General features: G+C 41.4%; 1 protein-coding gene across 1 annotated transcript in view; it reads right to left on the bottom strand.

Moving 5' to 3' along the window:
* csmd2 (CUB and Sushi multiple domains 2) overlaps positions 1 to 18,909 on the bottom strand; it is a 289,863-nt gene that overhangs the window by 199,843 nt on the left and 71,111 nt on the right. Inside the window, exon 4 of the mRNA XM_033636937.2 lies at positions 350 to 544. Coding sequence (XP_033492828.1) covers positions 350 to 544 — 195 coding nt within the window. The remainder of the gene's footprint in view (positions 1 to 349; positions 545 to 18,909) is intronic.

Below are 18,909 nucleotides of genomic sequence, written 5' to 3'. Positions count from 1 at the left end.
ATTAGAGCCGAGCAGCGCTTCCTTCCTCTGTTGCAAACTATCTTGTTTTATGTTTCAGTTGTGCGAGTCACATTTCTAAATAATGGAACGGCGACCTCTGTGCTTGTTCATTAGATCACTTGGTCCAGCTGCTCCATTGTCAGCTGGTATTATCCCGACTTGTCATTTCCAATCCAACTTTGCAGGTGATGCTAAAATTACGTCCCTATTATTTCACCAAATCTTTTATCTTTGTTATTTATCTATTTTTAAATAACATTAGTTCAGAGATGGTTGTCATTAGACGCAATCAGAACATTTGCTTTGTGGACAAAACAAATTCAGGATTTAGCCTGTTCCTCCGACATACCTCTGCAGTAGGGAAGGGGAAAATCCCAGGCAGCAGTCCCCGCTGAGGTGGCAAGGCAGGACAGGGTGGTGTGACCCTCCAGCACGTAGCCTGGGCTGCAGCTGTAGCGGATTTTGTCCCCTATGTTGAACGTGGACCCCTGCTGGTGGCCATTGAGTAGCTGTCCAGGATTACCACAAGTGTAGCTGGGCAGAGCTGGAGACAGAGGGGAGAGAATGGACAGTTAATAAGGGAGTCTGTGGTGCTGCTTAATGCTAGCACTGACAAGAGCCAGAGTACCAGGGAAAAGCAGAGGAAGAGCCTGGTGACAATTAGCGACACACACACACACACACACACACACACACACACACACACATACACAGAGCCATCTGCTCATGACAATATATCTGACCTAAGCAATGACTCACTGAAAAAAAACACATTATAAAACCTTTTTCCTAGTTATGTACAGACAATTCAGTGTAATAGCAGAAGTGCTGATAATATGACACAGACCAGACCATGTTGTGAAAACCCACACAGTCTTAGACTTCATTACGTCGTTATAATGTCCCCAAAGGGGCAGCTTGTGGTGCAGCACAGTAAACAATACTGTAAACACAATTAAAATACACAATACATAAGTCTATCTGTGAATATATGAGTTAACATGACCTCTTCCCAGTTCACCCCACCACAGCTTGAGTTGGGTAATTTCAGGAAAACTACCATGATATGTAACATAATACTATTTTTTAAACACTGTATGCGCCGTGAAGTGCATTTACATTTTCATTCTCTTCTCCCTACAGTGCTTCGGATAACCATGGCAGTCACTCAGTCATTCATGGATGCCATGTTGACCATCGCAGTGTCTCCAATCATGTATTTGCATGCAAATAAGTGAGCCCAGTATTGACAGACCCTTGTCTAATTGTGTGTTATTATGCAAATCAAGTTCAAAGGAAGTTCAGCCAATATCCGAACCTCTTGCTTCAGCCTTGCAGTAAAACAGGCGTGATTGTAGTTTATGTTCCCCTTGATGACACCCAGTAAAACGGCTAAGCCTGTAGAACAATCGGCTTAATATACTACATAAGTGTGTACTCTGTGGATGGTTATGTTTTTGCCGCATCTCACACAATAAACCCTCAGAGGTGTGGAAGAACCTCCATGGCCACACATGCATCACACACACGTGCACTCTGTCATCCAGCCTGCGGCCCCAGTCCCAGTCACACACAGTGAGGGAGCTGGCCAGGGCATGTGCTGGACTTTGGATGAAACTCAGTCTCTCCACAGGGACTGGGCTGAACTCCGGAGTGGACAGAATGGCTCCTATACAGCAACACAGCTTACTGGCACTTCAACATCGCGCTCAATGCATACTTGATTTTCTACCCTATTGGATGTGTCCAGCTCCGTAATGTATTTCAAAGATTAGAGCGTTTCAAAGGCAATTAGATAATTTTGGGTGTACAGCAAGATGTTTATCTTGAGAGGAAATCCAGCTCCATGTTCAGTTTGGAAAATGTTTTTCAGTGGTTTTAAGATAAATAAGGTTAAACAAGGATAAGTAACACGGCGCAATGTGAAATAGATATTAAGATGCTTGGAGTCATCTTTGCCACACTCTTTTTGTATCTTTTTATTTTATGTATCACACACAAAACACTTTAATATTTTGGTTTAAGAAATGATATTCTGTTTGTTTGTTGTCATCTTTCTCCCTCTGTAGCCCCGTAAGATAACATTTCCTTACAGCAAGGTCTAACAAGGACGGATCAATCATTTTATCCAACAGCGCATTCCACAGGGCTCGAGCTGTGGAATTAACTGGCTGGTAAATAAATCGACTGCAAACAGTTTGTGTCCAGTCCACCATCAGACAACAAACATGACCTCTAGGTGCCTGATTTGAGAAGTGTGTGTGTGTACCCCTTACAAAGGTTACCTTAGCTGTGAAGCTACGAGACAGCGTAAGCCTTTAGTGACACTATCTCACAGCTGTGAATTCTGACTATTTGCATACATATTCGGCAGTCTCCGTTCATGGCAGGAGCGTTCAGGGGTTTGCAGATGACAGAGATGTCCAAAACGAAGGCAGCGTGCTGCTGTCTCACCAACACACAATGTCAGTCTCCATATTAGGAAAAAGACGTCATTGACTGACAGAATACAAATTGGTATGAATATCAAATGTCAGAAAAAGTTTGTATCACCCAGCGTTTATACTCTGTTAGTTATCCAAAAATTAGCATGAAAATAAAAGTATCAAAATTTGTGTTTGTGTGTGCAGCGGCATTTAGGGCAACAGACTTGATTAATTTTCGCCATAAAAATCATCTTCTGTCTGCATTTCTTTCTTTATTTCTTCCTTTAAATTAAATTTTAATTAAAAAATGTGTCACAAATATCCAATCCAATGCTTGCTTGTTTTACTCGGATTTTCCAACCTAAAGATTTACAAACACAAAGCAGCCTCAATCACGAAATTCAGTATCAGCATTGTCGGCCAATTGCAAAACACATCAGCCAAATCCTTGTTGTCCAGCATGACATTTTCTGCTTTTCTGAAGAGGCTCTTAAAGGATAAAATCAGCTGCATGTTGCACTTCAACGCTCCAATCAGTGATTTCACATCATTTGTTGAAGGTAGAACACCTGCTGAGACATCAAGGATTCTCTCCTACATGACTCTGTGCTTTCTTTTTCTTTTAAAGTACCTAGTAATTGTTGGGGTACTGTCCCTCTGGACTAATCCTATAATCTGATGAAAGACTGACTTGTCATTTTTAGGCTCCACTGTGCCATAACCTTTATTTTGACCAGCCAAGGCCACCTTATTACAGCCTCCCCTCCATCACCACCAGATTAGCATATACACAAGGACTCTGTCTGATTAGCATATTAGCCGCTGGGACTCATGCTTCAATGCTGCAGAATGGCCACAGGGGGCCCTGGTGGCATGCAGGTAAATGCTTCACCCCTGTGGTTGTGAGCATGTAAGGCTGGATCAACACAGCTCGTGTCACAAAAGTTTAAGTCTGAGCAATGCGTGCGAGATGTAAGGGGAGGAGGGTCAGCTCGGATAGAAGGCTGGAGGAGAAGTGCAGGAATAGATGACTTCCTCACAGCAGACGTTTTGACTTGTGCTAGTGCCGGGACTCTGATACTGTGTATGTTGTCATTCAGTGGCACGCCTAAATGGAACAGAGCCATCATTAATGTCTGTGCTTTTTTCTGCTATGTCAAGTCAAAATGTCTGCCGTGGCATATGTGTGAGGAAAAAGGTTTATGCAACACTGGGAGGATAACAAGGGAAATGTGTGTGTATGTGTGTGTAAGGGAGAGTGACAGAGTGAAAGAGAGAGGCAGAGATGAACAGGATGACTGATTTTATTGCATTAGAACTGATTGAGGGCACCGCACTGTCAAGAGTGCAGATGTGCACGTATGGGCATGGATGTACTGTATATGTGAGTGTGTGCGTGTGTGTGCGTGCATGTATGTGATTTTCTCATCACACTCTCCATTTCAGGTTATTAGTTTGGGCAGTAAATTAGGTCTAAAAGTGCCATTACTGCTGCAATCCTCAGAGCAGGGCTATGCCTCGAGCACTGGAGTGGGAAATACGTTTTTTTAACCTGCCTGAGAATCCATACTCCCTTTATTTGTGCAATGTGAATTTATCTGTCACCAATAAACATCAAGAGTAAAATACATTGAGATTATTTGATATTGTGCATGGAGACAGCATAATGCACAACACAGCACACCTGAAAATGAAGTTTTATTCTTCCCCACTTTAATGCGACTGAACTCCAAAACTGGCTTGATAGTGGTAGAATTTTGCAGCAGACAATTCATGCAAAGGTAATGTCTTTCTTTACGTATAATAAAGCAAGAGAACCTGCTTAGAGCTGAGTGTAGCCACAATCAGGAAACAGGCAGGGGTGTATAAAAAAACAGCCTTTTGCACTGTGTGCTTAAACTCATTTATCTCAATCTATTCTGTTTCTTCCTGCAGGCAAAATCCTAAACAGAGAGAGAGTATGAAAAGGGAGAAGAAGGGGAAGAAACACAAAAACAAACACACACACACCAAGGAGCTCGAGAGAAATAATTAGAAAACAATATTAAATATTTGCAAGACGACTTCACATTACTCTCCATTAATTTCCTCCCCTGCACATGCTTTCATACATCAACATTACTTCTGAAATTATTCTACTTGCTTTATAGCCTTCATGGGAAAACTTTCTGTGTGAGAGCAGAGGTGGGTTTCTTGCAGGGGGTCTGGCTTTCATTATATCCCCACACCAAAACCCGCAACAGTAGCCCTTGGGTGTTTGTCATGGCAGGTCCATAAGTCACTAGGATGGGAGACTGTGACACGGCCCGTCCCCAAGGACCCAGATGCTTTAAGCACTTCCACTGCTGAAACGGCAAAGGATGCTCCTCGTCCATCAATGCATCCCCCTCTACGGATCACACTGGCTAACAGTGGAAGCATATGAACATGCTCAAGTGGGAGCAAACCATGTGTGCGCACACATACACGCTGAGAGCAGGGAGCCACGTCATCCATCACACCATCGGCCCCTTACATCATCTGCTTACGTTCCTTTATTCTTTCCCACCTGTCTCCATACCCTCTCACTCCTGGTGACTAGAACAAAGGACAGTGGAGGAGATGGTATGAAGCCCATCTCCTGTGGGATGGCCTTTGACCCTGATAAGACTGATGCTCTCTCTTGCTGGGGGTCTTTAAGACAGTTCCTCAATTTGTCATCTTCTCCCTTTAAGGAAGAGGGAATAGTAATATACCCCTGCATACTGTAAAACCCATTTGTCAAGATGGTTTTTAAAAAAGTTAGTGTTGCAAAGTAAAGAGATCATGAATTTCTTAGCAGGAGGCTTCGTACAAGAAAGTGTTTTTCATAAATGGACGAATATAGTTGCTGCAAATGGCAGACAATGAGAGAAGGGCAGAAAACACTGATTTCCGCTAAAGGAAAGAAATCTGTTCTCTGACCACATCACTAGGAACCTTTTTTCTCTTCCTGTCTGTGTTATTCTTCAGTGTTCAACCTTTGTTTAAATAAGCAGGACAATTAGGTAGAGGGTAGTGATTAAGACTGACTCATATTCTGAAGTGAGAAAGAGACCAAGAGACAGAGCGACAGAGAGGGAGAAAAAGATCCAGATACTGAAAGCAGATGGTAAGGAATAAACAGTTGCAAGGATGTTGGCAAAAACAGTGCTGTCATCAATAGGAAGGAGCTACGTTCTGCAACCCGTGGCTCTAAATTAATTTCCAACATAAGACAGCAAGACACAGGAAAAAGAAAAGATGACCATACAGTGACTCACATTTTGTAGCGTTTTACTTTTTTAAGAAAACCAACTCAGTTAACTACAGGTTCAATGTTTGCCTTTATCCCTCTGTATCCAACTTTGTACTTATCTCACTTCACTCTTTCCAATCTGTCTTTCCGATTTCCGCCCTCTTTCCATTCCTTGTTCCGTGCCTCTTCCCTTCCTCGCGTCTTCCCGCTATGCATTTGGATGTGACATTGCAAGATCGATCCCAACACACAGGTGCATTAGCTCAATAAGCAGTTTCTGCTTTGTCAAGCAGCAATTCAATCAATGCCTCCTGTTCCCTACACATGGGCCGAACAAAAGCTGGCAACTCCCATCACTTCTGGTTAGAGAGGCTGAGGAATGCAGAAATCAACTCTGCCTTAGATGCAAGGAAGAGATAGCATCCTACAGCTGCTGTGTGCACGTGTGTAGGTGCATTACTGCAACTAAAGGAGGTATAAAAATAATAATAAACTACTAACAAAGAACTTCTGTCAGTTCAGTGTTCCCGGGGAGTATTATATTTGCATCAAGTTACTCACCAAAAACACATTGTGTGTATCCTTAAGCTCTAACAAATACGATAAATGCACTCCCTGCCTCATAAAACAAACCATTTTTTATTTTATTTTAAAACCTGTCTCGATCACATCCATGTTTAATACCGAGCAGTCTTCTTTCCTGCCTTTGTTGGCACACTGCTGTATGTCTAGATGCGTTACAGCCACATATAGATTACACACATAGGGATTTCATCATGTATACCTACACTATGTACTTAGAAAGACCAGGCTTTGGACATGTTGGTGTTTAGAAAATGGAAATTCCCAATTACAATCAAACATTTTACAGCTTAAAAGTAAGATAACTGAAATACTGACTGCTGATTTAGAGTTCACTGGTAAGGAAGTTGATCGTTGCTGTGGGCTAAACTTGTCACAGTGTGCCTGTCCCTGTTTAATCTCCAAATGTCATACAAGTTCCCTATTTTCAGAAGGTCTAGCAGAAAACAATTCAGGGAACATCTTCTTTTTAGATAGACAAGAAAGGGTAGGAGCTGCATTGCATGTTTTTTTGAGACTATAAAAGCCTGTGCTTGGAATCCTATCATCCCAAGAATCATCATCCTACTGAATTTGCCTCATCATACCTTTATACGCTAACGACTGTGTTGTGTTCTTCACAGCCTGTAATGCTTAGATTTTAAGGTTGTGGAAACACACTTGGCCCAGCCACCTTAGATTTCGACAGGCAGACGAAAACCCTTATCAAAGTTGCTGCGCGTAATCACATTTGAGAGTGTTTATGTGTAAAACTGTGTGTGTACCTGGGTGAGCGGCTAATAGTTAATGTTATATGGCATGTCGCTGCCTGAATGGTTTGGGGTTAGAGTTCCAGCTTTGAAAATCCCTGCCTGATTTTGAGCTTAGCTGTGCATAAAGCTTCTCTAACCTGACAACAAGAGAAATTCTGGCGTCAGAATGAGGGTTTGAACCTCTGTGTGCACACAATCGCACACACACACACAAAAATGCATACAAATACAGAGTGGAATGAACTCTAGATATCCTCATTTCCCACGCACACAACAGCAGGTGCAGTAAAAAGGGCCAGTTGCTGTGTGGGAGGCGCTGAGGTGTGAAAGAGAGCTCATACAGAATTGATGGCTACCGACAATGTCTGCAAAACGGAATAATGTGCCATTCAGTAGCCATTCACTATATATGAGACTAAACTAAGAGGGATTGGGGAGCATGAGAAGGGAAGTCAGAAGACAGATGACAGGGCTGGGGGAGCTGGGAAGAGAGATCAACACATCTGTGCACGGCCTTGACTCTGTCTGGCTTGAAGCATCTAAATCCCCCTGGCTTTTCAGGCTTATCGCTCAGCTGCATTACTCTTTCAAACTAAAATCACAGAAATCCTGTGGTCACACCTGCAAGCTCAAGTACACAGGTACACAGACACATTTACCCCAAATCAATAAGATTACATGTGAATGCAAACTACATGGGTTACTTGATATATGTCCATTTATCACTGAGTTAGCTGATGGCCAGAGATACTGCACTACTACAGTTTGTCGTACTTATAATCTACTGATGCCGTAGAGTCATCTAGAATACAATAACAACTTAATACAACAGAATGAGTCTATCAAACACTGTATCCGACACAAAACAATTTTGAAGAAAAACTATAACAAGGTAATTAAAATTTCCATAATTTCATAGAACAAGTTTATTCAAATGTGCTAAAGTAAAGTTGGTGTATAGACTTCACCAATTATAGTACAGCAATGATGTGTATGCCAATTAAGGCCAAAACACACCGCTGCTAAACAGTGCACTTCAAAACACCTGTCTCTGTTATTTTCTATGTATAACCCCACACCAGCCCCTGACACTTCATGCCACTGTCGCATTTCTAGCCTTACCACCCGTGAAAAAATAGTTTTCTTCCCACTTGCTCCCTGCTTGCACATTCCTGCTCCTGTAGCAGCTCTTTTTTTCTGCTCTCGTGGCAGTTCGACTCCTTACCTCAAGAAGAACTTTGTTGCTGCCTATCCTGTGTGTCAAAGAATGGACGAGGAGAGACTAGTTGAGGTCAGGAACTCTTCCTATTGGTGCTCGGGGCAGCACTTGACACATCATAAGATACGCCTCAGCGTCAGTGTGTATACACCTTTACATTACACATCAGTCCCATGCAGTGAGGTTTACCTATCTCAGATTTCATGAGAAAAGAGACTTGATATCAATAAGTGATTGGTAGGGATGAGTATCTAGCCTGGGTACTAAATTGGTCCTGGTTCTTCACTGGGCAGTACCGAAATATTGCTAAGCTCCTGGACAAACCGTGTGGCTATTGGTGTTTACATAATGTTAATCCGTTCCAACATAGCTGGCATTTTCAGTTTCTAATGGTCTCCCAATGATGACGAAGCTGCCGTGTCAGACAATTTTGTTTAAGGTTGCATTACTGAGCTTTTACATTTTGTGGTATCCAGTCATGGCTGACAGGGCTAAATTCATAAACTTCATAAAACAATTACAAAAACATTCTATATAACCATAGCTGTGTGTTTGACTGCTTTAGCAAAGCAGCTGCTGCACCTACAACCTCACTGCAGCCATCGGGCTCCGATGCTGGATTTGCCACGCTAAAAATGTCTACTCCTATCCTGACGCACCATTGCTATGCTTGGTAAAAGTTTTTGCCTGAAAGTGCTGCTAAAAGAAAGGTCAGGGTCACCAAAACCATAAGCACTCATCTTGTGTGAAAAAGAATTTCCATAACAAGATTCATGGCAGTCCAGCCAGAAGTTGTCAGCATATCCTCTTCTACACCAAAGCATGATGGGAAGACAGTTAGACCATCCTTAGGTGCTGCTGTCTGGGCAAAAACTAGAAGCCGCCTACCCTGCTATCTTGTTTTCCTGCATTTTGTCTTGCTTTGCCCTCCCCTCAGCCGATCCTCTCTTCCCCGCTCTGCAGGTTGCCTTGGAAACAGTAAAGGCCCACCAGAGAGGACTTTGTGGAAGAGGAAGTGTTGAAGCGTAAACGTGCAGGTTTGTGGGGAATGTAAGAAAAACAAGCGCACCTCTTTTCTTGGAATGCAGTAAATCTAAAACATCTTTAAAATACAGTCCTCTTTCCTATCAAGGCTGTCTTCCAAACTGTGTTGGCATGTTTGTACCATCTTTTCATACATCACATGACTAGGATATGGAGCTTAGAAGAATCAGTATCCTCCAGACATTCTTTAGAAGTATGTCTTACCTTGTCAGGTCAACGGGTCAAATGCCAATTCAGACTGACATCCCATTAACCATGTCTCCTTCAATTCACTTTAGTTTTCCATCAGTTTAGTTATCTGCCTTGTGCAGATAATAGAGCAGCGGTGGCTTGATGAAGCAAAGGTGCATTGAAAAGATTAATCAATACCTTTATTTAACCTTGCCTTCGCCCCTAAATTTATCACTTTCTTCCTCGCTCCCTTTCTCTCTCTCTTACCTGTCGCCTGCAGTGGTCAAAGGCAAGGATGCATCTCTGATGGGTTAGGAATAAAATAGGCTTATGTAAATAATAATTAGACATCATTAATTCCAATACATCAAGGTACTAAAACTTATTCTTTGATATACAATCCTTATGACTGGTATATTTTTATATAAAACAATAAATTAACCACCAAGTTCAATGGTAAGCATGAGGAATTAATGTAATTGCTTTCTATAGGTTCACTAAATGCTTAAATCATGCATTTTGTGCTAAACTCAATTAATCTTATCTGCATACAACATGGCTTGATTCTGCACTCAGTTTACATTCCATTAGCCCATGCTTGTCACTGCTGCTATGGTAACAGGTGACTCCTGATGTTAGCATATATTAGCTAGCAAAGCTTAATCGTCCCAGCAACAATAACCTATAAGAGCTATGTTAGCCTTTGCAACAGCTGTGTCCAGTTGCGTCCCTCGAACAATGTAATGAAGCGCAATACAAAAAATATCTTAAAAATGAATATATCATAATATATATACAATTAAAACATACATTTATTTAACCAGGTAAAAGCATTATTGAGTTTAAAAATCTCTTTTTCAAGAGTGACCTGGCCAAGAGGGCAGCATAAAACATTGTTACAAGTTACAAGGCAAAACAGACATATACAACTGTCCCACTACAACTGAATAGAAAACCACAGTATCCAATTAACACGGAATACAATGACCAGGACAAGAACAAACAAACAAGGGTACAATTTCTAAAATGATTTAGGAACAGTCACATTGACTTAAAGAGCTAATTACTTCTTTAAAATCGACTTACCCTACAGTGATCATCTCGGCCAGTTTCAGATCCTTCTGTGAATTATTCCAGGACAAAGGAGCAGTATATATAAAAGATTTTTTGCCGAGGTCTGTTCTCACCCTTGGAACCAGCAATTGAAGAATATTATGAGAGTGAAGGCAATATTGATTGGATATTGAATGGGTGAATGGTACCTGTAAAGCGCTTTGAGTGGTGCTTAAACTAGAAAAGCACTATATAAATGTAGCTTATCTCCTATTTGTTCGTCAATCAAAGAACACACAGCAGGCCCACAGGTTACAGTCTATACCCAGTATGGAGCTGTTGACAGCTGGTAATTTCCTGTTTCAATCTTACTGTACGTACTGTAGTGTGGAAATAGCACAAACACAAAATGGAGTGGGTTTCCTAGACATGTTTATCAAAATTAAGTATATAGGCAATGTTAGTTTCATATTATTGCTAATTTGACAGATAATGCCAAATGCCAAAACCAGAGTCCGCCAAAGATTGACAGTTATAAAACAACATCTGACAGACAGGTTTGTGAAGCCAAGAATGCACCCGGAAGTGCACACTGACTGCCTCCCAGGCTGCAGTCATTACTTTACTTCTGAATGATATGTTGTTTTGAAGAAAAATGGCATTGACTCTCGATGCTCAACACAGTTTGCAGTCCCCTACACCTCCACCACCCACGGGGCCAACAACTACACATAAATTCTAACCTGAGGGAAATACAGGTCAGTGCTCTGTCTGAGGAGCACAACAAAGTCAGTGAGGCCAAACACCTATTTTACTGGTCAGGCCTTTATGACCAAAGAGCTGCTGGTTTTAGCACTGTGTAAATATAGACAACGCCCAAACATACACACATGCTAGTGAATCATGTTGCTAACAACCACCTCATTGTCACTGACAGGAGACACAGACAGTCTGTCATCTCTACTGGTTTACAACATTCATTATTGAATTGTTTTACTGATGATTTTAAACTCTGTGATTACTGTTTACCATGTCATATCTTAAAGTAATCAATATGACAAATCATTGGATTTAGATTATCATTTGTTTCAAAATGACAGAGCAAAACTGCTTTTTCTTCAGCATACATATCTGCTCCATGTATAATTTGTCCTGTGCTCTCCTTTCAGGGAAAATCAGACACTAAATCAGAGAAGTTAATATTTGAGATTTTTTGGTTTCATGATGGCACCCTTTGCCGAAATCCTGCTCTGGAATCTGTCTGTAATCCCAAATTGAATTTAATTCCTTGTTATTTTTAACATTCTAATTATTTGCAATTTTTAATGCTCAGATTTAGCCTATTATTATTATTAACTATGTTCCTACACACCTTTTCCACAGGCTTATGCATTACCAATGCCACCATCGGCATTTGGTTGTTACACATTCTGTCCACTAGAGGGCATTCCAACATTACAATTTAACATTTGGATTTACAAAAAGTGTGCTAATAATTCATCTTAGGCATGAAATGAATAGTGCTAACTTGTTAACTTTAATGAATAGCTTCAATCTCACATTGCTTCTTAAATGGTCAAGAGGTGGTATCCGTGGGTGCATTGTTTTCGTCCGTTCATGATATTGTAACGTGAGAGGTTAACTTTATTGTTCACCAGATGTGACACTCCGAGCACCAGCGAGAGCACACTCTGGCACAAAATGGACCATTGGTACGTTCAGAGCACTGATACAATATACCATTTCGTTATTCAGAGCACCACACTGTCAGAGCGGGAGAGTGTACTTTGGGTACTTTACCTTAGGAGATGGAGCAGCAAGACAAGAAGGGCGAGATTCACTATAAAGATTCATTAAAAAAACACATTTATTAAAAATGTACACATTTCAATAGTAATTTTAGTATTTTATTAGTATTAACTTTTTTACTATTGGAATTAAATTTGACTCTCAAAATTTGTTGCAATAGTCCTAACTTACATGCCCCTCCAGCCAGCTGAGACTCAAAGTAGCATTTCTGAAATTTCCCAAAAAACTGGGATGACTAACTGTGATTTCAGTTGGACTTTAACTGAACTCTATAAAATACTGTCAAGTTGCTATTATTGGCTCTGACTGGCTGACTGCTCTGCTCCAAATATATGGTGAAGACTGGCACCTCTTCACTGCATATATATAAATAAATAAATATCAGTGCATGAGTCATATATATATAATGTATAAAATACAATGGCTCACATTCTGACAAAGGTCTCTATGGACAAATGCTCAAAGGAAGTATTTCATTCCTATGGAGCAAGTAGCCTGTGTATGAGTGAAGCATCTTTACTCTATGCAGTTCTGTTTTTGGCTCAACTCTAAGTCACACTCGTTCTGCCTTTATTCTGCACGCTCTGCTTCACCAGTTAAATCATGCTGTCATCCTTATTTCTTTTGCTCGCAATTTTTTTTAGACCAAATGCCTGATCTGCCTGTATGACAGCTGGCAATGCATTACTGTTTATTTTTAATAGAGTAGGAGCTCCAGTTGCCTTTACTACCATATAACAAGAGACATAAACTAAATTAGCAAAGAATCAAGAGCTGTGAAAAATCCCTGAGAAACAATTTGTTGATATTACCATAGTTTTTCTGAGAGGAATCCAAATTTGAATGGACTGTTCTACCTCATATACAAATGGTTTGGCTGTTTCCATTCAGATCCTCTGCTGAATGTCTGAAGCAATCTCTCTCATCGACCCTGCAATTATCATCAAGTGAACCACATTTAGATTTTTTCTGATGTATAATTAGCTACATTTGGCCTATTATTGAACTGTAGTTGTATGGGATGAATCATGCAATCATAAAATCCATTAAATAGCCATGTTCCGGTGCATGGCTAGTGTTCTATTGCAATATGGATTTCTTCTCTTCTGAACTATTACCATCACAATATGATAATCCATCAGAACACACCCTGCTCCTCTCTATTTCACCTCTTATCTTTTTTCCCCCCAAGATTTGGATGTGTCACGTTATTTTATATCACACTTCCTCCAGGCATTTTCTATACATGTATACTGTGTAATCATCTTATTTAAATACTCTGTACTTCCTTGTCTTCCTCTATCCCCTCTAGCCCCAAAAGAATGACTTGATGTTAAAGGAGAAGTTTTATGGTATAACAGGCTCGTTTCCTTCAAATCCCACCCTGTAATCCCCCAGATAGTCTTTTCTTTTGATTCCAGACCTGCTGTAGGGGTATACTTCCCTGGGGATGTACCATCCTATAGTCCATGTTTGCTTCATCCTTTATGTTTCCTTTCAGCTTACGGATCATAGAGAAAGGCAGTGACTTTGTAACAAACACCAATAGATGTTGTCTAGAAGGCAAGACTACGAACAAATACATTATTCAGGTCCACCAATAGCCAATATAAATGGACAGTGCCGTAAATCCATACACATATCATTCTGTAAAGAAAGCTCCATGCTCAATGCTGCAGCTAAATCAAGTGGCATTTGGAGGTGATCCAAGTAAAACACATAAATAAACCATGTGATCATCTCATTGTCACTCAAAACACATTGTTTAGGAGCTACACAACCGTGCATAGTGAGTATAAAGGAAGCGAAGCAGAAATCCACTCTTGACTGCCAAAAAATGCCAATTTTACTTCCCACCCACTCTTACAAAGACGCCTCACCCCAAAATATCCACTGGCTCCCCCTTTGACAGAACACCTCAGCTTGTTCCAAGTCTTTGCCTCATTACACTGAATGGCAACTGTGAATTAAGGCCTCAAATAGAGCACGTAGCAATGCCAAATGATGGGTGAGAGACAAACACAAAACAAACAGGTGTGCCTTCACTTTACGCTCCAGTGACAGCGCGTTTGCACTGCGAGCTTGAGCAAGAGCTTGTCAGGTGCGCACAGAGGCCGACAGTGAGATACACACTTAGAGAGGGACAAACATCAACACAAGGATAAACACAAATCAGCTAAAAGCCCAATTTCGCTGTGACTCGTGAAGATATTTGTCTACTTCCAAGCAGTCCGAGGAGGAAGGTTTATTTCCCCGTGACACCTCCCAGTTGTCTCTCCTCCCTCCAGTAAATCAACCTTAAATGGCCCGGGCTGTTTCTCCGCTGTCGGCGTCAAAACAGTGGAAATCCAACTGAGCATAGCAAACATTGATTCTCTATAAATGAAGAAGAAGTAGAACAAACACAGCTGACCCATGTGATAGTGTTAAGGGGATGATATTATGCAGTGCTTGAGCGTGTTTACTTGTGTGTATGTTTGGCCACATTTTGTTTCCTGGCTTATGTGACTGTCACAGTGTGGACTGAATTATTCACAATCCGAAACAGAACAATCAGCAATCCTATACCTAATCAGTAACCATGACTTCAAATGTATGTCTATATTACCAGCCACAGTAATTCAATTACATTTGCACACTGACAGATTCAAATAATCATTACAAAAATCTATACAAAGACTCCGTCGACAAATCTTTGACTACACTTCCCAGAACAAATGTACTAGACCTTAAATTTGACCTTTAACATTTAGGCGGCTAACAAGTGAATACTCAACAGTCGATAAGGTCTGAAAAGGATGAGCGGAGGGAATTCACAATGGCTGATCGATAGGTCCGGCCTGATGAATGGCTGCGCATGAGAGCAGCCTGGTAAACGGAGAAATGATTAAACACAGCAGCCGAGAGGGAGCCGCTTGGTTGATATCAATTAAAGCAATGAGAAAGAATGTACTGGTTACTGTTCATAATCGTCGCTGGGTGTTTCATCATGGATGGTAACATGCATGCAAAGCAATTTCAATGATGTATTAGATTACACAACTGCTTAATAATAAACAAAGGTTTATTAAAGTTGCCTATACTTGCGTCTTCGGTACATACACCTTACGCTCTTTAAAGTTTAATTCCAATCAAACTAATTGGAAGAAGCAATTGAGGGGAACCAAAAGACTGCAGCGTTACCGACACAAAAGACAGGATGATTACATACTGTCCTTCCAAATAACTTTTAAACTCCAACAGCTGAACATTTTCTGGATCAATAAACTGTCACACCAATTTACCTGCAAGAGAAGGGAGTAAATAAGCCAGTAAATACCACACTGTCACAAACAATAGATGAGAAGTCTGATATGGTATCGCCTGGAATTTCTTGCGTGTCTCCATAGTCACAGCATATCCGCAGACCTCCTCTGCCTCCCACCTGCTGAGTGTCTCTGTCACACCGAGCCAAAGCAGAACCCCCACTATGCAATCAATACACATACCTCCTTTAACAGTTGTGTACTCTCTCTCCCTCATTCTCTCTCTCCCTGTCTGTGATGAATGACTGAACATGACATGAAAACATGACAATCAAAGCACATCTCCCCTTCCTCACACCCTCAAAGGCTCCCCTCCCTGTCAGTCTGCCCTTCAATTACCAAAGCAGAAGTGGACACTAATTTGCCCCAAGTTCCAAGGGTTTTTTTTTTTCACCCTATTGCTTACACCTTGCACATACTCTTGCATCAACACTTGGCAATGAAGAAGACAGATGGCAATTAGATAAACAAGAATAGAGCTCATAAGTCACACAGCTTTTCCTCAGGCCGACAAAGCTTTTAACTTTGTGCTGCTTGCATGGTGTAAAAAAAAAAATCTCCATGTACAAAAGGCGATTCATCACCTCGGTCCCAAATGTGGATACACATTTGAACGTACTGTACACGCGCGCACTCATACATATATTCAGAAGCACGTTCCTACCTCATCCCAGCTCAGAAACAATGACACCCTAATCTGAGGACAATACAGGCACTAATCCACACAAAACAGGGATTGTACAGAGAGACAAACGTGGGAGTGAGGGAGAGAAAGCGCTAGCACGCTAACAAGCGAAGGAGGCTAATCCTGATGAGAGATAGAGGCCGGGAGAGGAGGAAAAAAATTACTGTTAGGGAGGGCAAGACAGAGAGGAGCAGAAGTGAGGTGTAGACATGAATTGTCTCGAATTTGGAGTACGTTTAATTTTGTAGTTTGGTTGACTCACAGACCAATGTTGATATGCAACAGTTGTCTTTTTACCTGGCAAAACCAAATGGCTGCTGGGTAACACTAAAACTGTGATTTCCAATGTATGACTGAAAAGCCAATGAAAGAGGCTATAGACAAAACAAAACACACAATACACCTTTCTGTCTTTCCTGGGTTTAAATTCACAGAAACGATTTTGAATATTTATCCTCAAATTTGATTGGATTTTTGCAGCACCATGAGCAAAACATCAAACACCAGCCACAGTAGCGTATTTCCATAGAGACTGAAAAACTGTCATGCTAATTCCATCTTCAAGGGAAGAGGGAACACTGAAAGATCATATAATTATTACAATTGTGGTCAAACTAGTCAGAAACCAGTCATAGCTTACCTTATTGTTACTGAAGTGACTGTGCACATGTACACAGGACTGGATTAATCCTAACACCCCTCATTGAAAAAGGGGCACAGCTTCAAAAGGTGAACTATCACCCTTACTTACAGCAAGTTGGCTGATGAGGGTTATCTCAGGCTGGAATTAATTACATCAAAGTCTGCGATCCGGAGGGCTGAGCAGATGACATTTACAAGAGGCCAACCGAGGCGCTTAATTACACACTTTCATAAAGTGACAAAATTAGTGTGCCAGACTGGTACCACGCATAAACAGTGGAGGAATAACAACACTAGCAACCTTTAGGAGAAGTCAAACAAAACAGGTAAAAGGGGAAGAAGTGTTTTGGGTGACATTTTATGCAGTCAAAACCCAATAATGAAGTGCTATGTCAGAGGAGAATTGAGAGCAGCTCGGGTTCCAAGTGCTTTTTGGGGAGATGAGCTCACTGACTTAAAAAATGCATGGCTGTGGAGAAGGGTGAGTGCTGTGCATGAGTAACGGTGCAGCAAATGTGCCGTGTGGTGCTCCTTGTGTTCCTCTGACCTGCTTTTCGCGATGATGCATCTCCAACAGGGTGGAGAAAGAAGATTCCCTCATAGCTTAATCCATTATCTCACAGCTGTGAGTCATCCTTGTCTTTCTATCGCTCACAGTCTAATCATCATATCTCTTTTTCTTTCTTTTTCTATTCCTATTTCCTCTCCCCCATATACTTTTCGTTTTAGTTTCCTCTTTTGCCGGCCCCTCTCCACCAGTTGATGTCTCTTTTCCTGTGTCTCCCCGTTGTCTTCCTCACAATCTCCCTGTGTCTTTCTCGGGATGCAGTGAGGGTAGGCCCTGTCAATGTGTAGTCCGTCAGTGTGGAAACAGGAGGGAGCAAAGAGAGCCTTTCACAGAAGCCAAAATAAAGACAGGCATGAGAGGAACACTTCAATGTTCACTCTTTCTGACTGCTCAACAGACAATCTTGGGTGTTATGTGCAGTATAGAAATGCACACAACCCGCACCTTCACACTAGGGGTGCCATGGAAAGAAATTTTCCCATTGGTCAATAAACCCATGACAACACCGCAGGGAGCAATTGAACAAGAGGACGCAGCCACAGTGAACTGCTGGATGTAGCCAACTCCTTTTTCCTCATTCACATTATCAAGTTCTCTTTAAGCATTGAGTTTCAATCCAAAATATTGCCATACAGCGGCTCTGCTTTTTGCTTTGAATCCAAATCCTTCGCCATCATCTTATCGGTCAACTCTTCTTACTGTCATCACATGATAAGTGAAATGTAACCCTGCTACTCTGTGCTGCGACTCTGCTACTGCTGCTGTATGGAGCAGCTTATAATTGTCTGCTGTCTGACTGAGTATCAATAACAGAAAAGCAAAACGACAGTGAGGGCAGTGGGCAACTAATGTAATAGGTGTATGCCCAAACACTGTGCAACGCCGGTAACACCAACTACCAAGCATACCTCACACACACACACACACACACACACACACAAACAGATACACAACACTGTCAACACATCCCACCCACTGCCCCAGTATTTGCCTCAGTCTGTCTGTCACTTTGTGCCAATGTCACACTGCTCACACCTCAGTCGCCCTCCCACAGTGGGACAGGCCTCCTTTGCTGTGATGCACCGACATGTTTTCGGCTCGTTACAAAGTCACACACATATGCACACACACACACACACACACACACACACACACACACAGTGCTTGCTCCAGGCACTCAGTCAAACATCCCCAAACCACAGGGTCACATCTCTGGAGGGACTGCATGTTTTTTACACTTGATCTGTGTGAGACACACGGATGGGAGGTTCAGACTCTTTATTAAAAATGAGCTTACTTATTTTTATGGGCTGATTTTTTAGTATTGATTTGAAATTTTATTAATGAGAGTAACATTTTACAAGAGCTTAATTCTTTTCGTTTTATCATATATCAAC

This window comes from Epinephelus lanceolatus, chromosome 16, assembly GCF_041903045.1.
Source record: "Epinephelus lanceolatus isolate andai-2023 chromosome 16, ASM4190304v1, whole genome shotgun sequence".
In the NCBI taxonomy this organism is placed as follows: domain Eukaryota; kingdom Metazoa; phylum Chordata; class Actinopteri; order Perciformes; family Serranidae; genus Epinephelus; species Epinephelus lanceolatus.
The sequence above is the reverse complement of the archived record's forward strand: the minus strand, read 5'-3'. Positions and strand labels throughout refer to the sequence as shown.